Source organism: Macrobrachium rosenbergii, chromosome 5 (assembly GCF_040412425.1).
Source record: "Macrobrachium rosenbergii isolate ZJJX-2024 chromosome 5, ASM4041242v1, whole genome shotgun sequence".
In the NCBI taxonomy this organism is placed as follows: domain Eukaryota; kingdom Metazoa; phylum Arthropoda; class Malacostraca; order Decapoda; family Palaemonidae; genus Macrobrachium; species Macrobrachium rosenbergii.
The window spans coordinates 16,073,956-16,096,742 of record NC_089745.1 but is presented as its reverse complement, the minus strand read 5'-3'; the positions used below and the strand labels follow the sequence as shown (position 1 = coordinate 16,096,742).

The 22,787-nt window shown below is 38.3% G+C and overlaps 2 protein-coding genes across 8 annotated transcripts in view; both read left to right on the top strand.

Annotated features, from left to right (window-relative positions):
• The window catches only part of LOC136838530 (uncharacterized), a 63,441-nt gene extending 60,767 nt beyond the window's left edge, over positions 1–2,674 (top strand). For all 7 annotated transcript variants that reach the window (XM_067103621.1, XM_067103619.1, XM_067103624.1 and 4 more), the window contains one exon: positions 736–2,674. In XM_067103621.1, the coding sequence (XP_066959722.1) occupies positions 736–2,357 (1,622 nt within the window). In that variant the 3' untranslated portion in view covers positions 2,358–2,674. The remainder of the gene's footprint in view (positions 1–735) is intronic.
• Positions 2,675–18,642: 15,968 nt separating this feature from the next.
• On the top strand, positions 18,643–22,787 carry LOC136838987 (uncharacterized). The gene is made up of 2 exons (XM_067104671.1): positions 18,643–20,699; positions 21,635–22,787. Exons 1-2 carry the CDS (start codon positions 19,019–19,021, stop codon positions 22,405–22,407), a joined length of 2,454 nt encoding a protein of 817 aa, XP_066960772.1. The 5' UTR covers positions 18,643–19,018; the 3' UTR covers positions 22,408–22,787.

The following is a 22,787-nucleotide window of genomic DNA, read 5'->3' as shown; positions in this document are numbered from 1 at the left end:
GTAGTTTTTATTTTATTTAAGGTTAAAGTTAACCATAATCGTGCTTCTGGCACCGTTTTAGGTACCAACAACACAAGCCATCACCGGACCATGGTAGAATTTCATGGACCGTGGCTGAGGCCACCACCGGACCGTGACTGAATTTCATGGGCCGTGGCTGAAAGTTTCATACAGCATTATACGCTGTACAGAAAACTTGATTTTTTACTTGTTCTCGCGGCATTTAGGAAATATGATTTGAATTACGAGTGGTTGTCCATTCACGAGAGAAGGCGTTCTTTAGTGAAATATTCCTACAGCTTTTACACTAAACTAATAAAGGTACACTAAATATATATATAAAAGATATATATATATATATATATATATATATATATATATATATATATATATATATATATATATATAAATTATAATTCAAGTAAGATTAAACTACCTGTTCGTTATCATAATGATCATTTATCGTAACTGATCACATCCAAAGTTAAGCCGCTTACGATTTTCAGCTAAATGTATTAATACGAAAATCAAATACATATTTTGCATACTGAACCATTGGTATGGGCTATATATATTTATCAGATATCAAATTATAGATATCATTAAAGTATAGAGTATGGACATTTTCACCACAAATCCGTTATTATTTTCTTACCAGGAATAGGTTTGTTGTATATCGCTGAGCATGTTCTTGAAAAGTTAATTAATTTTTTTTATTTCAATCTTTTTTTACAGAGTTCAGCAAAGAAGTGGACAGATCCTGGGGGAAGAGACTGCTAGTCGTGGCCTCCGAGCTAGACCCACGAGTAGCCACTTCCCAAAGGGAGGTGAAGGTTCTGGTCTCTCCTGCTTTGTCGAGACCGACAGGATCAGCCTCCGACCTCGGTCAGCTAAGAAGAGTCTGCCCGGAGAGGTACAGAGGCAGAGCTTTCGATGAAGATATGAAGGGAAACTGGGAGACAGTGCCCTGCCAGTCCGAGAAATTCAGAGATGTTCTCACCATCGTCTTACCTGCCAAAGGATGGACAGCGCAGCGAATACAGAAAGTCATTAATATCGTCAGGAAATATTCTGATGTTGACATAGTGGTCTTAACCCATGGGCACATGGAAGAGTCACTGGAAGGTGCCAGTGTTGTCGTAAAAAGATTTGGCCTCCATACAACGGAGTCAAAAGCACTGAACAGTATTATATCGACTGTTAGAACTCCTTACTTGTTTGTGGGTCATTCTCTTGTTTCCTTTGACGAGGAGACGAATTTAGAACGATTGGTTCGGGTCCTGGAGGATAACCCAGAGGTTGGTGTAGCATCAGGAGCGTACAAAGACACAAAGGGTATCTGGCGTCACGGGTGTTTGCAAGGCACTGCAGAAAATTACGAATTGGAATATGTCAGAGGTTATGAACATTCACATAACGAATGCATGTACTGTGACGATGTTCTCGGGCCTTTCGTAGTTCGAACGGAATTCCTGAAGGCAGTGTTTCTTACGGAAACGATGGAAGGACCAGTCATGTATCGGGACTGGTTTCTCAATGTGCACCTCGCAAGGAAACTAGTGATGACTTGTCCAGATGTCATGTTTTATGTGGATTCTGAGCCAACTTTGAGCAGAAACGATTGGTTTAAAATCGCTCAGAAGTGGTCGATCGAACATATCTTACCACCAGAGGGGGAGGGCATTAGGTTTTCTTGTGATGAGGCCCAGATATCCTGTAATAACCTCATGAAATCAGTTTCATCATTTCTGGTCCCACCTTGTTGCAGAGAGATCTTCCGCAAGGAGCTGCAGTACGTGCAAGACTGTGCTGATGAGATAGGCCTCCACTATGAACTTAACGCAGGAAGTCTTTTAGGGGCGGTGAAAATGGATGGCATGTTACCGTGGGACTTTGACTCTGACATCATACCTGATTGTGGCGACAAGTCGGTGTGGATGTCGAAAGGGCGAGAATGTTTAGCCAAAAAGGGGTGTACTCTGAAAACAGTTTTGGGCAGCTACTGGACATCAACGTGTAACGTGTCCACCGTCGATCTTAATTGTTATGAAAACAGAACTAAAAAGTTAACGGCTGATTATTCAAAAGTGCCAACAGTGATCCTTTTCAATGGGATTGCAACTCGTGTCCCGCTGAATCCGGGCCGTACCGTTCGGAACTACTTCGGGGAGGAGTACCTCAAACACGCCGTCCACTGGCGCTATTCCAGCAACGCCATCTTCCCGGTGGACGATGGCTCTGGCCAGACCCCGGGTCTCTGGAGTAACTGTATCGTCCCCTCGTTCCACTCTTGTATCGACCATTTCCCCGTGGACGGGAACATCAAGTTTCATAAATCAAGATGCAAAAAACCTTGATGCATGGCGGACTTAAGCATACACATTTGTATATAAATTATAAGCTGTACGGTCCACATACCTACAAAAAAAATGATTAATTATATTTGTATATAAGGTATGTTCTTGTACATGCATTTCTGATTAGCTACTTAGTTTTCCCACAAAATGCGATATTTTCGTATATTTATACGTTTTGTCATAAAGACTGTATAATTTATGGTGTGCTTTCGATATGGATGTAATGAAAGAATTTTGTATGAGTTTTTTTTTATACAGTTGAGTTCAAGTGAAAGATAAAGAGACAATTTATTCTAATAAAAACCGTATTTGTCTTATTCTTGTGTTCAAAAACCTAATTAACTTCGTCCAACAGACTGTGATATAAATGGTTGTGTGTCTACTATAACCGTACTTTTCGTAATTCAAATTTAATAAACTTAGTATGGTTTTGACTAGTGAATGCTTTCATTATGTTCGTGGTGGTAGGTTTCTGTTTCCAAATATTAGAAGTTATGACGTGGACCATCGACGTATTGTGCCCTTGTTTATCCATTTTTCCTAAATTGTTTTTTAACGTAGATCTTTCACGTTCACAATTGATCCCTCATTCCCTTTTCCTGATGAGAACAACGGGATTTGCTGAAAAGCAGCACCAGTGTGCAGTAAGTATTCCTCGCTGTCGAACTTCTCAGTTCCAGAGGTCCTTTATTCCTGAAACAGTTGGACTGTGGAAAAGGTGTCCCTGAGGATGTGCCGTCGGGACTTCAAAAGTTCAAATGAAGATGCAGTGCATTACTACCCTAATACAATTCTTGCATTTAATAATTTTTATCTATTCATTTATTAATTTATTTTTTTTTTATTTGATATTTTATTTCAATGTTTGACCTCCTCTTCTTCTAACGAACACCATATTCTTTGGACGCTTGAATTTTAAGTCATTGGCCCCTGTGTGCTTGTTCCATATCAGTAGGGCTCATCTTCTGAATATTAATATATTAATAATAATGTTAGTAAACAGAGGGACGACATTCACATGGAACAAGCCAATAACGCCATGCGAAAAGTTCCCACAGAATAGAATGCCTGTAAGATTAAGAGGTTGACAGAAAAGCTTGTAAATGGCCGGCTAAATAAGAAAACTGTGGATGTTGATTGCAGAATGAACTGTGCTCTTGACTTCCGAGGCACGGTTACATAATGCCATAACGGAATTACTTGATTGCATTACATATACCAACGTATAGGCGACTTCTAAAGTTATAGGTAAATATGGTTTGTTAATTATCGTCCATGTAATTAGATTTTTTGTTTCCAAAAAAATTAGTCTTATTTGGAGACAAAATTGCCATTTTGGTCTTTTTACTCAAATTTTGTCCTTATTTGATCAAAGTTCTTTTCTCCTCCAATACACTTTTTCCAAAACTTATTTTAGTAAAATAATTAATGAAAGTGCTTTGCATATTGAATGAAGATTTAAATGTCAAACTGGAGATAGTTTATGTCGATTTTTAGATATTTTTAGTGTTCAAAATCTTGAATTTTCAATGTTTGTCAGAAATTTAATTATGTTCATGACCCTTGGGAAAATATAAACTTATAATGTTCATAAAAAAACCTACATAAAAAACACTACATCTGCATAATATTCATTACTGTATGGAGGTTGATTTATGAATTATTACCTTTCAGAAAAGATGCAAACAATCTTTTTTTTTTTTTCTTTTAAATGATGTTCCTACCGACTGCTGTAATGCTTCAAGATAGACAAGTCAGAAAAGCTTGCCTGTCCCAAGAACGGCTAAAGCTGAACCACTGCTATTTTTAGCTTAATCTCGCCTGTAGGACAGGATGTTGGTAATACAAGTTCTTTAGATTACTTTCTCAGCTGAAAAGCAACGGCAGTACATCACCAGTTGGACTACGTACAGTGTTAGCAATATGGGCCATTTAGGCTTGTTAATAGTTGCATATTTCTTTCAACACAAGCTTTGTTGTCTATAGGTTTGTTCGAGGTTTATATATCAAACAAAAACTGACTGATATCATGAGGTTCTTTCTCTCACCGATTCTCGTTTCGCAGTTGGGTGTTTTAAACCCTCTCTTGCTTTGTTCTTTCACGACAGTGAGGCTGATGCTGTAATTGAAGATGGGTTTGTAGTGAATGCTGTCACCATTCTTGTTGATGATGATTATAACTGGTTCATTTTGAATATCGAAGCCAAACCCTGTGCGTGATACTTTGACTCATCACAGTTGCAAGATGCTGAATTGGTACCTGGCCCTAACTTGGTTCTATGCCTTTGGAAAAAGCTTGCTTCATCTCGGCAATTGTATCAGGTATTTGAGTTCCAAATTCTTGTGTAGTATAATACCTCAGAGCCTCGTCTACGGGTCTGTAACCATCGAATCACATGCTAGAACCCTTCCCAGGCCACGGCCAGCAGTGGCAAAAAGGATTAACAACTTCTTGAACCTGCATTTCCATCCAGTTCAAAGCAACATGAGTTAGATGAGTTCTCTTTTCCGCCAGTAGCTTGTAGATTTCTGATCATCTTCAGCCGATGGTTCGATATAACACTCAACTCTCTCAAAAACTTTTATATTTTGAACCAGTGTATTTGATCAGTATGTTTTTGAGCTAACCTTTAAAGATCAATTTTATCACAATTGGGCTGGGAGTACTTATCCCTCATGGAATTTCAGAATCGTCTTGTTTCTTACTTTCTTGCCCAGCTAGTAGCTTACTGCCATAGTGTTTATATTAATTTTGAACTAACGACGGTATGATTCAGGGTTAGGTTTCTTAAACCTTTAGTGTTTAATGAATGAGGAGTAGCTTCCATCCACATCCGCCAGTTTAGTTGAGGACTCAGAAATTTTCATTTCGTTTATTACATTAACTTTTGACTACAGTTTCTTTCCTGACTGCACTTGTTGTGGCTTCGTCTTTTCTTTTGACCTGGGTACTTCACGTATTAGAGTACTTAATTTCCTTATCTACAAAATAAAACGCATTCAGATTCATTAAGAAATTATCTTCTGTCTTGCAGGACTTGTAATATTGACCTGTGCCTGTATTGTCTCTCACTGACTAGCATTTAAAACCGCTACTGACAAGGAGTTGGACCCTTGCAGTAACTGCAATTTTTCTCTAGCACTCCAATACGTGAGATAACTTTGACATATTTTTAAAGAAAACGTTCTTAATTGTATCTTATAAGCCGGAAATTAATTATAAAAATGTGTGCTGTATGAGCCGCAGTGAGGCAGTGGTCCAGCTGTAGAGTTCAGAAGGTACTTAGACTTCATCAAATACCGGTTCTCCGGCTTGGGGTGCGTCGACCTCTGTTCTTCATGCCTGTCAGGAGACTGAAACCAATGCGTCCCCAATATATCTTTATCACCACAGATATGCAGCTACACTTCCCCATCTGAAATGAAGTAAATTCAGTGTGCATAATATACGGTACGCATTACCCTCAATTACATGGATTTAGATGAGCTGATATACTGGACTTGTACTGTAAACCTAGATTTCAGAAGTACTTGTAAGTTGGTGATTTAACTTGGCAATTTCTGAGATAGACTCACCACCTGGATTGTTCGTATCTTGAGCATTACACAAGTTAAGGAGGACTTCCACCTGAGAGTGTGTATGTATCATCCCCAAAAGCCTGTTATTTTTAATGAAACTTAGGGATCTACATTATTTAATGTTATATTTTATTTGTAGAATAAGGAAATAATACACGTTTATATTCCTTATACCAGTCATAAGCAAGGTAATTTTTCATAAACATGAAATAATCAAGATTCTGACGACTACATTTCACCTTATAAATGACATTGAAGTCCACTTTTACCATTTTGACTTCAAATCTGTATTGTGCATGAAAAATGCTTTCAACTGATATACCACAATTCAACTATTATTCTAATTAAAGTCATCTCTTTGATGGGACCCCTGTAGGGGGTTAGTGCCGTCAGTGCACCTCATGCGGTGTACTGTAGGCATTACTTAAGGTTCTTTGCAGTGTGCCTTCGGCCCCTAGCTGCAACCCCTTTCGTTCCGTTTACTCTACCTCCTTTCATATTCTTTTTCTTCCATCTTACTTTCCACCCTCTCCTAACAATTGATTCATAGTGCAACTGCGAGGTTTTCCTCCTGTTACACCTTTCAAACCTTTTACTGTCAATTTCCGTTTCCGGGCTGAATGACCTCATAGGTCCCAGTGCTTGGCCTTAGGCCTAAATTCTATATTCAGTTCAGTTCAGTTCAGTTCTTTGATGGGATAAAATCTTGTTGGAATATGACCATGCAGAAATTTTCCTTAACATTGAGAGTAGCCTAAGATATTTTCAGATTATGTAGATGGTGATTTGTTAATCGTCAGTCGGATACATATTGAATTTGAGAATAAAGAGTAGCGAGTTTGCTGTGATTCTATTCTGCAATTATTCCCATATTTAAATCACTGTTAAGCCATGTCCTTACGTGCAAGATGTACGATGTACAAGTACAGCATAGTTGCGATACTGTAACATTATTTTTGGCTTATACTTTGGAACATATTCATTCATGGTTATAGTGGGTATTGAGTCTAAGTGGGTGGTTTTCAGTTATGCAGAATGCCACGCTGACAACAAACCTGCTTAGGAATTTCAGTAAGCTTTGCAAGGCAGCTAACGTGAAAATATGCTCATTTGGCAGTAAGAGAGATTGGCACACGAAGTTTCAGCCAGCAGACTGGGCATTCCTAAGGACATGGATGGAAGGATGATGCAAGACAGTGTAGGCCTCTGAGTCAGTTCACACTGAAGGTGCTGGATTATCAGAGTTGCAAATGGGATGAAAACAGTAAATCCACATCACATTGTGTTACAAAAAGGAGGCATAATATAAAAGCCTGATTGATTAGGGCAAGGGTCCGTTTTGGGGTTACGGGTCGTTAGGGTTGGCCCCTGATTGCATAGCCACAGGTGCTGAGTCTTTTACAGTACACAATGGAATGTTTTCTGCGTTTGTTTTGTCACTGAAGAGGGTACATTATTGACATTAAAATTACCCAAAACACGTGGGGAGAGGCTTTGGACAAGGGACAGATGCTCATGCGGATGGCTATAGTAAGAACAGGTGCTCGCCCCATTAATTCACAAGTTCAAAATTAAGGCTTTGGAGGGAACCTTTCATCTCAGTACCAGCCAGATGCTATTGTTTCATTCATAAAAATTATTTTTTTTTAATCAGTTTTTATATAGATAGATTAAGAAGTACTGTACCTGGTATTACAGGAAAGAAATTGCGTTCGGTACCTTTCCTGTGGATGACAAAGTGATGAGGTAGGCCCCCTTGAAGAAGATTTCACATGATTTTCACTAGCTGGCAAAGTTGCGTGACAAAGATTTGCAGCTATGAAATATTCGAATAATTTCAGCAGGCCTTTAGTTTTGCTTATTATTTATTTCCACTAGACCAACATTTTGCAGACTAAGAAGTATTTATTGTGACCATTAATCCATATTGTCCATACAAGTTTCATTTCGTATATTCATGGTAAAGTATGTCATCAGAAGGCTGTGTGTTTGCTCATGGACATTGTAATATACTTTCATTTACTATATATTCTTTATATTTCAGAGATGACTGTTTTGCTGTTACACAAACTGTCGCATTTACCAGCAAAGGAAAACGTGTGTTAAGGACAAGTACCATCATTTGGTGCTGGTCAAGGTTATGTTCTGCTTTCAAGCACCAGAGATGAAATCTCGCTTCAAGAAGTTTTTTGCAGGATAGGTGTATCCATTAAGAATTAAAAGCAAATTACTGAAAGAAGATTATACGGATCTATCGCTCAATTACAGAAACGCGCCTGTTATTTATGTACCTCACTAATACAAATGGGATTTTTTTACTTGAGTGGGAAACCCAGAAAGAAATTGCAAACATTGCATGTAAAACAGATTAATTTTACTTTAATAAATACAGAAACTTCGAAGTTGAGGATTGCATTGTAAGGCGTGCTTAAAACAACAGGTTACCGAGAGATCATCTGATGGTAAGGGAATTAGAAGATAAAAAAAAAAAAACCGTGATTAAGATAAAAAAATGATTATTAGTAATTGATGATAAAAGTTACAATAAATTTATATGAAATCGTTAGTTCTTGGATATTTTTGTATATGCTACACTACAAATTTTAGTAGAATATTGCATAATCTCAAAACATACAACACTACTTGGAAGCCTGGGAATCTCTCGAACAAACGTAGAAAATCCTAACTGATATATACTGTACTTTTAAACATAGCCAAATATTGTATATAGGAGTTGATTTAATATTTTATTAAACAAACATTTTACTCAATGATATTGAACATTATGAAAATAACATATCTTAATTTTAAACATTCAAAGGATTATTAATACAATTATTTCTAAACTAATAAATTATCATCCATACTCTCAGTTAGCGTAGCAACATAGAAAACGATAATGGGGGGTACTATGCGAATTATTCTTGACGTAAAATGGGAAATCACGTAATATATATAGTATATATTCACACTTATGGACACTAGCGGATGCAGAAAAATTTCATGGGGGCACCAGTTTTCATATTACACACACACACACACACACACACATATATATATTTATATTATATATAGATATACATTATATTATATATATATTTCTATAATAGATTTTTTATTTTTTCCCATTTCTGTATTTCTCATTTATGTCATTATTATCTAAATCTAAAGTATTATTTTGTCATTATTTTTTATGGGGGCGGGGGCACGTGCCAAGGTGCCCCACCCCCTGGATCCGCAAGTGCTCACGGACGCTATTATAATTCGTTGCACCGATTGGTAAAGAAGTCAAGCAGTCTTTTATTAAATTGTCTATTTTTTAAAATCAGGATAAAATGCCTTTCGAGAGTCTTTTCAAGTTAATCGAGGTGAAATGACCGTTATGGTCATATTGATTATCGTAAAATTAATTTTAGATATGTGTCGGGTTTTTGGGCCAAGTTGGTATTCAGTTCAGATGGTTTACGGGATAACAGGTTTCAAGATACACTGAACATTAGGTCATATTAAAATAACTAAGGTAAGCTTGTTTACAGAATCACATATAAGATTCAAGGTCATATTGATATCAAGTAAGGCATTGTTATAAAGTAACATGACCTTCATGGTCACAATGGTGTGGGTTAGAGCAAAAAGACTTTTGGAGTCAAACTGATAGTAACCAAAACAAAATGGCTGAATGGTCCCAGTAAAATTGATTAATGGAAAATAGCTTTTTGGTAATTTTACGGTACAAATTAACGTAAAATAACCTTCGAGGTCACATGGTAGTATTTAAAGTTCAAGGAGTTTAGGAGTCACATCGTTACAATTTATGGTAAATGACCTTCACGTTCACATACCTTCTGGTCACACTTGGTTTTTAAGCTTAGCTAAATGACTTTAAAGGTCATTCATTCTCCCCTGGATTAAATCTCCGTAGAAGGGCCGTCCCGTCAGTGCACCTCACGAGGTGCACTGTAGGTATTACTAAAAGGTTCTTTGCAGCGTCCCTTCGGCCCTTAGCTGCAACCTCTTCCATTCCTTTTACTGTACCTCCATTCATGTCATCTTTCTTCCATCTTGCTATCCACGCTCTCCTAACAATTATTCCATAGTGCAACTGCCAGGTTTTCCTCCTGTTACACCTTCCAAACCTCCTTACTGTCAATTGCCCTTCCAGCGTTGAATGACCTTATAGGTCCTAGTGCTTGGCCTGTAGCCTAAATTCTATATTCCTTTCCATTCCCTGGATTAAGTATCACTCACTCAGGGCTTATTAGGACAGCACGCTACACCTTTCAAATCCAGCCAATCAAGGGCGTTCCTAGACATTTTGGGGCCTGTGGGGCACAGTCCCATTTGGGGGCCCTCTTACGGGGTGGGAGGCGAGAGAAGCGAGCCAAAGCAGCGGGGGGGTTCGGGGAAAATTTTTAGAATATGAGCAATTGTAGGATCATTTTAAAGGCACTTGTAAATGGAAATTTCAGAAATTTTATTTCTTAAAACTAGGTGTACACTGAATAATTGAAGATCCACTTAATCCAGTTAAACATAATGATAAATGGTAAAAATGAGGATAACAGTAATGTACTCTGATGGCGATATGAATGTGGAGGGAGTTAAATGAATCAATATTGCTGGAAGGGACTCCATTACGTGAAGGGAGGTAGATCAAAGTGAAGGGAGTTAGAACAGAGTGAATGGAGGTAGAACAAAGTTTGGGCAGGTAGAACAGAGTGAAAAGAAGTTAAAGCAGTGAAGGGAAGGTAGAAAAGAGTGAGGGGAAGGTAGCAGAGAATGAAGGGAAGGTAGAACATAGTGAAAGGGAGGTAGAACAGAGTGAAGGGAGGTAAGGTAGAATAGAGTGAAGGGAAGGTAGAACATAGTGAAAGGGTTCAAAGGGAGGTAAAACAGAGTGATGGGAGGAAGAACAGAGTGATGGGAGGAAGAACAGCGTGAAGGGAGATAGAACAGAGTAAATGGAGGTAGAAGTTAGAATAGAGTGAAATGAGGTAGAATAGAGTGATGGGAGGTAGAACAGAGTGAAGCTGTGAAGGGAGGTAGAAAAGAGTGAAGGGAAGGTAGAATAGAGTGAAGGGAGGTAGAACAGAGTGAAGGGGAGGGTAGAACAGAGTAAAATGAAGTTAGAGTGTTAATTTAATATTGCTGGAAGGGAGAAAAGGGAGAGGAAGGACCACAGACCGCTCCGAGATTATAAACAGAACAAAAGCATTGGTATTCTTGTTGATGTTAGTGCACTTGTTAGTAGGTAGGGCCTACGCTTAACACTTTTCAAGTTGCTCAATTGCTCCTACTGTCCTACAATTTTCGACGTGCCTTCTTGGCAGCAAACTCCTCTATTATATCAATCATATCAATTTTATCCAGCATTTCTGATTCCATTGATATTAATACTAAACTACTAATCCTGCCCTGGCTCATCGTGCTGCGTGAATAGTTCTTCACTAGTTTCAGCTTTGAGATGGATCTTTCACAAGAAGCAATAGATGTTGTTATGGTAAGTAAAATTCTGATTGCTGTTGCGAGATTGGGGCAAACATCTTTTCCATAACTATTGATTTTTTTTCCAAATATCCACTGGTAGCCTTGGTAGTTCTCTATTGAAAAACATTACACGTGCATCTATTATATAATTTTGAACAGGGGGATTGGCTAGACATCGTCATAAAAGGGGGCAAAGTCTGCACTGTGTTTTTGAAGATTTCCTCGTCCATAGATTTTAAAAGTAACTCTGGTTGAAGAAGGAAACCAAAGTGCTCCACATGGTCTCCCAGTCTCTGAAATCTCTCCTTCATTTCCAGAAGGCCAGATTCATTGAATCATTTGGATGTGTATTATCTAGGCGAATGGGACCATTATGGGTGCCCTCAGAGGATAATTAGGACCCCTATAAGCAGTAATCAATTGCCTTAGATCGGCTCTGCCCTTACCCCAATCAACGTTACCCACCCTCCTTCGATCCGTATGAGAAGGAGGAGGCCCTTGGACAGCCCTATTCCTTTTACATAACATTTTTGTTCACAAAATTGGAAATTGGGCCCCAAACTTTCGGGTCCAAAAATAAATGGGGCCCTTGACCATTTTGGGGCCACTGGATTTAGCTTGTCCTGTCATAGCAGCAATGGTTAAATTTCGCATTTTGGGGCCCCCTCACTTTGGGGCCCGGGGGATGATATCAAACAGCGCCTGCCCCCCGTCCCCTCCTCAGGAACGCCACTGCAGCTAATTGCATCAACTTCGCTGGAATCTTAAGAGTCAAATAACTTTCAAGTTCTTGAGAGAGAGGGAGAGAGTGTAGTAATCACACTAATAATGAGAGAGAAATTAAGAAAACACAAAAGTATAACGAGGAAAGAGGGAGATAGAGAGTTTATGATTCTTTTAAATTCTTCTATTATTAATCAGTTTTCTTAGTTCATTAAATTGCCGATTCCATCGGACTCTGCATTACGAAAAGCATTTCTTCCTCAGGAATAGGGGGTTATCGACATGAAACTTCACTTCATTTGAATTTCTTCCTCATTTCACGAAGTTAAGTACAACGTTGCCCTCAAACTTCGTGAAGTTATAGGCATAACTAAAAGACCAGGAAAAAGTAGGTTATGTACGGCTTTCTTTTTTGCGCAAGTTATTGAATGAAGTATAAATTACTGTAAAATGAACTGGATGCCACATAATCAGTATTTGTTTAAAAAATCTGTGATTTTGTAGCTTAGTTTGATACTACACAACCAAAGACCATTCTCTCTCTCTCTCTCTCTCTCTCTCTCTCTCTCTCTCTCTCATATACACGCACTTAGTCATTTATTCAAAGACATTTTTAAAAAATAAATACATTGTTTAAGATTAATAGAAACGCCACCACATTTTCATAATGTAAAGTATAATATTTTAGCGTATCAAATTCTACATTTGTATTCTTTTGACTCTGACGCATTATTACTGTACTTTATTAAAGGAGTCAGTAAAGAATATTCAGGCACGATCTGGGACTGAAAAAATGGCTTCTTACCTACCCTGTTAATGACTTTAGGGACGTGAGTGTCTACAGTCGTATTTTGTGTATATATGTATATATATATATATATATATATATATATATATATATATATATATATATATATGTATATATATGTATATATATATATATATATATGTATATATATGTATATATATATATATGTATATATATATATATATATATATATATATATATATATATATATATATATATATATATATATATATATATATATATATATATATATATATACAGTACTGTATATACTGTATTGTGTATGTGTGTGCCTCGATGGATTTCCAGCACTGTGTATCAACGTTATCAAAATTAGTGGTACTTACGAGGTATAAGAAAGAGCACATTTGCTCATGCACAGAAACGTAAGGCCAAGTTGCTATATACCCTTATTGACAACGCTGCCAAAGTAAACATGGTTTGTGTCAGTAACTAAGCACCGAGTGAAGAAAATAATCCAACCGTTACCGCACCTTAAGTATTTTTTTGCCCGTTATTCAAATAACACGCATGACAAAGATCGTTTCTTTTGACCAGGTTTCTTTTTCTTTCTTTTCCTCCCATTAGTCGAAGGGAGGAGGGTAGAGGAAGAAAGACGCACACAGCAGTAATCAGCCCAGCAGTCAGTCTGAGGTCGGCTCTCTGGACAGGTGGACCTGGAACGAAACGGCTTTCTACGAGCCAGGATGTCTCTCCGCGCTCTCCTCCTCTGGTCGTTGCTGATCGCATCCATCTTCGGCGAAGCTCATGGTGAGATTGTATTGACATATTCGCAACGCCCGTCAGTCCGCTGTTTCTTTCACATTCACCTTTGGAAATCAGTAATCCTGGAATTAGGGTTTGGTAACTGTTCTTTGTCTAGTACCGAGGTTTTGAAGTTTTTCGGTCCACTGTATCTCAGTTATAATCGCCCATCCCTTAACAGAGTATGTCGTCTAGAGAAGACCTTCAGGTTGTCCATCTCACCGGCCTCTGAATGCTATAAGAATGATCCTTGACTGGAAAGAAATCCTTTTCAAAGTAGGTCATTGTTTCTGCATTGGAAGATTCTAGTTTATTTGGAGACATATCAGTTTTCAAGCTTGTGTGGAATAGAAACAATAAAAGTAAAAAAAAAAAAAAAGCTACCCGATGAACAACATTAGCCGCTAATCTACAAATGATAGACCCCGTAGGGGGTAGTGCCGTCAGTGCACCTCACAGAGTGCACTGCAGGCATTACTAATGGGTCTTTGCAGCGTGTCTTCGGTCCCTAGCTGCAACCCCTTTCGTTCCTTTTACTGTACCTCCATTCATATCATCTTTCCTCCATCTTGCTATCCACCCTCTCCTAACAATCATTTCAAAGTACAACAGCGAGGTTTTCCCCTGTTACACCTTTCAGACCTACCTATTCTCAATTTCCTTTCCAGCACTGAATGACCTCATAGGTCCCAGTGCTTGGCCTTTGGCCTAAACTCTATATTCCATTCCATACAAATGATAGAGGGAAGATGGAGAAAGTGATTTACTAATTCTATAACAAAGGTAAAATCACGAATAACAAAATCCGGGATTATCTTTGACTTTTCAGAATAACGTGTGAAACAGATCTCTGAACATAGCACAGTCCAAGAGCTTGCTGAAATTGAGTTATAAAGTTATTAATATTGATATTCTCCGCCTTCCAACAGTTTCCACACCCGCTTGTTGTGCTCCATGAGACTAGCTCTAGATTGCTAAGGCCAGTTGCACGTCTTTGTAACACTGGCATTTTGTAAAGCGAGAATTGTATCCTTATGGTAACTTTCCTTTACAGAGCTTAGATTTGCGAGAATTCTAGGGGCTCTAAAAGCTTATAAGAGTTTTTAGAGCCGTGAATATTCGTATGAAATATAAGAAAAATAATTCGTAAACGCCTTGTTGCCTTGAAAAGCAATTTAGGAAATGTCAGGGAGTAAGAGAAATGGAAAATATTTGATATGATAAGCTCAAACGAAGAGTAGTAAAATACTAAATCACGTGAATGTTGTTAAAAGCAGACTTAGTGAAGAGAGAATCTTTGATTTATATAGATCCATGAGTGTTGCCGTGGTATATTCTGTATGCCTTGTTTTAAAAAACTGTAAAGATGGCAATTTTATTCGCATTAGGCTGACATTGTTCATAAATTGTTAAAGTATTTTAACTACAAATCTTGACTGAAAGGTTCTAGGTAAAAGCTGGTAACACGTCCTCAAGACTTAATGGATGTCTCTCCGTTTATAGCGGTTTCTTATAATAGGCCAAAAGGTGTGTATTAATGGACTTTGTATAAATGGACTTCACTGTCCCACAAGCCATCTGTATTAATGGACTTTGTATAAATGGACATCACTGTCCCACAAGCTATGGCAGATCCACCTCTAGAGAAAAGGCAGGTTGAACTATTGAGAAAATACTGACGAAGGGAGAGAACACCAGATTCTAAAAATGATCTGAGGTTGTTCATAAAACCAGTTGAACTTCGAGCTTGTGACTTCCATATTGTGGACGGAGGATTTATCGACATCTCTGTGATTCTTTTTGACAAAGTTAGATTTGCCTTACTTAAAAAAAAAAGAAGAAAAAAGAGAAACAAACATCCGATTGTTTGACTTATTGATTAACGCAGATCACAAAGAAAATCATGGCAATGGCCTTTGCCGTAAAATATTTGAATATTTACTAAGTCAACCTGCTTTCTTCTCTGAGTTGTCGGTGGATAAAATGGTAAATTATATTAATGTGTTTAATCGTCACTCAACTTCTTTCGTGTGATCATGGACGACCATTAAAATGTGACGTGAAGGTTTTTGATTTTTTTTACAGGATCTTTCGAAAAGTAGTACCCGAAATGCAAAGTGGAAAGCTTCTGGTCACTTAAACCTTCACGAGGGGGTTACCTCCATGAAGGTTTGTATGAAGGTTACCCCTCGCGTAATGGTGAACGGCTGCTATATGTAGAACTTCGGGGAACAGGGACCTTCCTAAAAGTAAGAATAAAATAAAGACACGGAGTACTTATGGTCAGCGGAAACTCCACAGAAGGGTATATAGTTCTGAGATCGAGTAGTTTTGGTCATGAAAACAATCTTTCCAGGGTGATAAGAATGTAATATGGAGTAGTTTTGTTGATGGGGACCCTCACACAAGGAGTAGTTTAACATGGGGCATAAACAGAGGAGAAAATTATTGTAATATTGAGTAGCAATAGTCGGAGGAACCCCTCGCACAGGGATAAATTGAAAGTGATTTGGAACAGTTTTGTCATAGGAACCCTTAGCCAAGGGTGAACGGGATGCGTTGAGTATATGGAACTTCAAAAAGGGATAAATGAAATTTGATGTGGATAAGTTTCAGCAAAGGCAGCCATCACAGAAAGCGTAACCAGAACTCTGTGCCGTCAGTGCTCCTCACGCGACTTTGTGTAGGCATTGCTCAAGGTTCTTTGCAGCGTCTCTTCGGCCCCTACCCGCAACCCCTTTCGTTCCTTTTACTGTACCTCCGTTCATATTCTCTTTCTTCTTACCTTACCTTCCACCCTCCCTAGCAATTATTTCAACATTATTTTCAGCGCTGAATGACCTCATAGGTCTCAGCGCTTGTCCTTTGGTCTAAATTTTATATTCCAATCCAATTCTAATTCCGAATTCGTAAATGTTGGTTGGAAAAACCGCAACCTGAGGATGACTGTTTTAATCTGAATGAATGTGAGAAGACGCGGACTGACTGGTGTTACTAGATCGCCTCGTATAGTTCAGGTCTCTTTGGGCATTAGCGCAATTGAGATATAGAACAGTGAGGTGATTAATTGGAACATCTACACAGAAACATGTGCTCAGGCCTCATATATATCTCTAATGAAGAATTTTCATTGTTTATTGTTACCAGATTTTTTTTAAGAACAGTTTTTGAGCCATCATTATTTTTTAGTCTGTCAGTGCACCCCAAGCGGTGCACTTTAAGCATTACTTAAAGTTCTTGGCAGCGTCCCTTCGGTCCCTAGCTGCAACCCCTCCGTCAATATTATCTTTCTTCCATCTTACTTTCCACCCTCCTCTGACAATTGTTTCTTAATGCAACTGCGAGGTTTTCCTCCTTTACACCTATAAAAACTTTTTGCCCTCATTTTCCCCGTTCAGCGCTGACTGACCTCGTAGGTCCCAGCGACTTGGCCTTTGGCCTAAATTTTATATTCCAATTACTGTCTTTTAGAAGCTAAAGGATATTGTAATGTAGTTTTGCCAGTGTTGGTAAATGGGAAAAAAGTAAAGTTACTGCATTAAGACCAATATTGCGTTTTGTGAATTCAACAGGACGAATACTTAAGAAACAGTTCCATATTGTGATACTTCCAGATAGTTTATGTAAGCAATCAATAATTATCATCTTTAATAAAAGGGAAGGACACGTATTCTGCTAATATTTCGTAAAACATCTCAACTTGACGAGCAGTAACCAAACATCTCATTTTCCAGGCAAACTGAGCTACATGAGTTTCCATGACGACTCCGCCCCAACACCTTGGACCTGGGCGATGTCCAGAGTCAATGAGAGTCAGATAATACCTGACAACTCTGCCGAGATCTCTTTCTGTTACTGGGTGAAGTTTACAGTGATCAAAGTCTACAGCGTCCCATTTAAGTATGGGGAAAATATATCGGTTGGTAAGTGTCACTTCTGGGTCAGAGTTACCGTATTTTTGTATGTTTTTGAATTGTATGTACAGGACTAAATGGTCTTTGTAATGCCTCTTCGACTCCCAGCTGCATTTCCATCTTTCTGCTTTTTATTTTCCTTCTGTTTCCATTGGTCTCTTCCCACGTAAATATCCAAGTTCTATGATAATAATAATAATAATAATAATAATAATAATAATAATAATAATAATAATAATATAATAATAATAATAATTGATGCTGAGCGGTTTAAACGAAATCTCATTAAGAAACTTGATCACGACAGCGCTAATCATTTCCATATATTTATATCCATCGCTGAAAACACTAGCAAAAATCTTCCTGCGTTATCAAAAAGAATAGTTGAATGGCTCCCCTTCAGTTCAAACTTTTAGGTTATAAAAGATACATAGATGACGCTTTTGTCTTTTTCGTAAAAAGGACATTGATAAGCAATTTCGACAAATTTGTTTTACAATGGAGAGAGATCAGGTGAACCAAATTTCTTTTTTAGACATTTAAATATGAAAAAAATCAGTTACCGTAGATAGCAGATATACCCTCATCTACAAGAAGCCTTCGATTTCGTAAGCATGTGCCATACTTCTGTTTAATTACATTTAAATCGTGTGTTCTATCGAACAAAGAACTTACATTATTTTTTAGAATTTCTGTAAGGAAATAGGGTTCGTGCACATTTTTCTCTCAAAATTACTTCAGTTCCTTTATATTCTGTACTAATTTTACGTCATTCATCAACATTTTTTGTCCTCATAAAAATCACAAACCAGAAACAACTTCTTTTTATAATTAAGATATCTTTTGATGATTCGGCCACAACACTAATGAGACCTGCTTATTATTGATGGGACCATTATTCACATTTCTTGGCTCATAAAGCTCAGTTATTTGTGTTCACGTCAGTTAAATGCTTCTTTTATATTGATTTTTGTTTTCGGTTTTTATTAGGAAATGTTAAGCATTACGAGTTACGTGTGCAAAAAAGGGACGTTGATAAAGAGATATAAAAGATTATTGGGAGAAGATTATTGGGAGATTAGAGTTTAGTGAGATACCTTCAGAAAGTGTGAGGGTAGGTTGCCAGATGGGATTTTTGCAAAAAGCTTAAAGATGGGATTCAAGTGAATAGCAGACACTTTTAATGAGGTTTCTGAAAGCAGGTGTACATGACGCACGTAAAAAAAAAAAAAAAAAAGTAGATGTCACCAGTATATCCCCTTTTATCTAATCCATATTGGCGATCAAAGAGAACATTATGCAATTCTAATAGTTTTGAAAAATATCCCAAAAGAAAGTTCTTGAAGACTGGCAATTGAAAGATTAAGGGCACCAGAGCAGAGTGGATGTATCACAATAAGGCACAAATCACCAGGACCTTACTCTTTGTTGATAGAGTGCTAATATATAACGTACTGTCAAACAGACAAAGACTAAGTAATGAAATTTTTTCTTGTTTGTTTTCAGCACATGGACCGGAGCAAATCACACTATACATTGGCCGTGATGAACAAATCTTTGACCACAAAGCAAAGTACCTGTCTTGGGTCTTCTACTGCTTCGCTATTGATGCGCAAGAGTTGTCAGCGACTCTTTATGTGGATGGGGTTTTTCAAGAAAGAAAAACGTATGTCAAATCAGTAGAAAACTCAGGATTATTTCCAAACAGTCCTTTTGTATTCCTAAGCTTTTGCCCAAAGGACAAGTGGATGGTCCTGATGGGAGATCTGGCCGACGTTACAGTCTGGCTGGATATTCTCAGCGACGAGGAAGTGAAAAATGTTTCCAACTGTCATTCATTGACCAAAGAGCCTGTCTTCAGCTTTAGCAAGTCCAACTGGGTCATGAATGGCACTGCTGTCTGGGTACACACAGAAGTGGTAGACAATATTTGTCAGCTCATCCCTTACTCAATGACAAACATTGTCTTTATGCCGCAAACTCGTCCAGAGGGAGTGGAGTTCTGTCACATACTGGGTGGTGAACTCCCGGTACCACAGAATGAGAGAGATAACTTATTAGTAAAGGAAGCCTCCCAGGCTTTTGCTGCTTCTATAGGAGAGGAGAAGATCGTCGTTCACTTGGGTATTATAAAGCAAAATGGCACATGGATAAACAGTTACACAAAGAGTAAACAAAAGTTCTTCAACTGGCCATATTTCGGTCCAATGTACGGGGAGTTAGATACTGACATGGTCTATGATATTACAGAAGAGCACTGGTTTGGAGTCTTACCTTCTGAGTCTTTTCCCGTGCCCTGTGTCTTACCTGCAACAGAATTTATAATAAGAGGTTTATGCAAAGAGTCCCTTCTAGGCAAAAGTTTGTGGCTTCATAAGACAAATGGCAATCATTTGATGTTCCGTTCTCCAACAGGCACGACTCTGGCAAAAAAGAAAGGAACATGGGTCTTGGAGTCTCTGCTAGACGTTGACTGCAAGGGTAAATTGTCAGCTGAAATGAACCCTCTCCCATTTGGAATTAAGAAATGGACACTGAAAGATGAGAAATGTTTCATGGATGACCAAGAAATACCCCTGATGCTAACAAAATGCCTGAGCACGCAGTTCACATGCGGTGACCTCCAGTGCATACCCATCGCCCAGGTGTGTGACCAAAAGGCTGACTGCCCAGACGGTGTTGACGAGTTGGATTGCTTTAACAAGACCTCCTTCCCCAGTTCCTATGCACCAACCCCTCCACCGTCTACCCCAGACCAGCCTTTTGAAATTGAGTGCAGCATCTCTGTCATCAACTATCGAAGCATAGACATCAAAGACATGGACGCAGAGCTGGATCTCATCCTACTCATCCGTTGGAAAGACCCAAGAGTTGTCTACCAACATTTGAAGAGTAAGCCGGAAGAAAATGTCATAGGCTTAGGTGACTCTCTACCGGTGTGGACGCCTGCCATTTCTGTGAGAAGTTTTCTTGGGGCAGAAGCTGAACTGAAGATCACAGAAAAATTTTTGATGCTTGAGATGACTGGTGGGCCAATGCCGGATAATTTTGCTATTGTTTCAGAAGGTAAATCTATTTAATTTACCCGTGTACTAGTTGTAACAATATTCTTTGTTTACTGTCTACCATTTAGATTTTAATAATTGGGACCAATTTTTTTTTTTTTTTTTAAATAAACCGAGAGAGAAATTTGAAGACGATTTCCAGATTTGTTTCATAGAATATAAGGAACTAATTTAAGATTCACTACTATAACCCATAACCCATGCTTTACGTTAAGTACTGGTCACTAGAACAATCGATGGCGAAATAATGAAGCGTGCAATAAGATTTCAAGAGCTAAAATCAAGAGCTTAAAGTGGTTTTAGGAACAGTTTGTAATATATAATTATTGAATAGTTAACTTACCCACATGAAATCAGCAGAATCTTTATTAAGGGGTCCATGAAGTCGCAGACTTTGGTGTATGATGACTTAGCAAATGTTTCAAAGTGAAAAAAATACAAGAGATGAAATTCCCATCTGTATTCGCTAATGAGAAAAGCAAAGTAGGATGTTAATGATTAAAGTGTAAATGAGAGAGAGATTTCACTTCTTAGTGAGAAACTGACTACAGTACCTTGTTTCTGATAATATGTACGTGTTTTTAAGCGTGGATATCTTCTTTAATGTTGATAGAGCACGTTGGAATGACTCATAATAGAAGTAATATTATGAGTTTGAGTATTCTGGTATAGGGGATGTTAATTACCAGGGTGGTACATTTCTGTTTTAATAATTGTGTTCTCTCCAGAATTTTGATAATAACCAAACGATAAGCTGGGTGAAACCCCAGTACAGTAGACTGTTATAGACTATATAGTAAGAATTCAAATTCAAGAAACGAATAACGGAAAACTGAGTAATTGTAATTCCAAAAAATCCTTTAGTTCTGCCTAACTTTTCCTCTCTCGGTTTGTTGCTCATACTGGAATATTAATTCTTTGTTTACCCCTCCCCAGGCGTACGGTATTCCTCCAAGTCCGTCACCCAGCTGATGATCATCAAGGCCTACGTCAAGTACATCTTTGACCCAGATCTCCACAAGTTCCCCTTTGACGAGCAGGAATGCCTCCTCTTCATCCGATTCCACACGGGGCCGGGAACCATCCTCCGCGTGGGCAAGCTGAACACTATCAAACCACCTTACAGAACCAATCTCTTGGAGTACGCGGTTGTCCACATAGGCCTAGAACTACGGAACAGCACCATACCCTTCTCCGGACATAACGTCCTTCTCTCCACAACCTTCGCCCACCGCTATGGTTACTACCTCCTCAGCATCTACTTGCCGACGATGTTGCTGACTGTTATCGCCTATTTTACTCTTTTCTTCGAAAAGGACGACTTTACAGACCGCATCATGGTGGCGCTGACGTCACTTCTCGTCCTCTCGACGTTCCTTTCGACGGCTTCGGCATCCATGGCGCGCGTTTCGTACTTCACCCTGATCGACATTTGGTTGGCTTTCTGCATCGTTATCGCGTTTCTCATTTGCCTCACAAACACCGGATTGCACTGGTTGTTGCTCAAATCACAAGAAAAGGACACTGTATGGAAAGTCAGTCCTTTGGAAAATGTGAAAATTAGCGCCATTTTAAAATTAGAAGACTCAACGAAGCAGAAACTCATTAAATGGTTCGACCGCATTGGCTTCGTCGCCAAAATCTTCTTCCCTGCTGTCATTGGACTCTTTGTCTGCTTTTACGTCATCGTTGCTAGTAATAGTTGGTAAACTTTCGTTGATGAAAACCGACAGGTGAATTCATGTTGACTGATGAAAATTCCAAATCTTTTACAACAATGACTTTAAAAATGGAACTATATTAGTATCGCCTCTAAGTAGACTATTTTCCAATTTGACTGAAAAATCAGCACCTGGTCGTATGACTTAATAAAATGAAACGGTGGTGCGAAATTACCATTCTAGGTCAAGGTAAGCACTGAATCCGCAATCCTAATCTTTGAAGAGCATTAACAATGTCACAATGGATTTTAAGCTACATTAAATTTGTCATGAATTTAGTCATAACTCAGTTTTAGAGCACTCAAAAATACAATTTTCCATTTCCTGTTATATGGCCTTTGTTTTCGAACTTTGTTATGGAAGGTAAA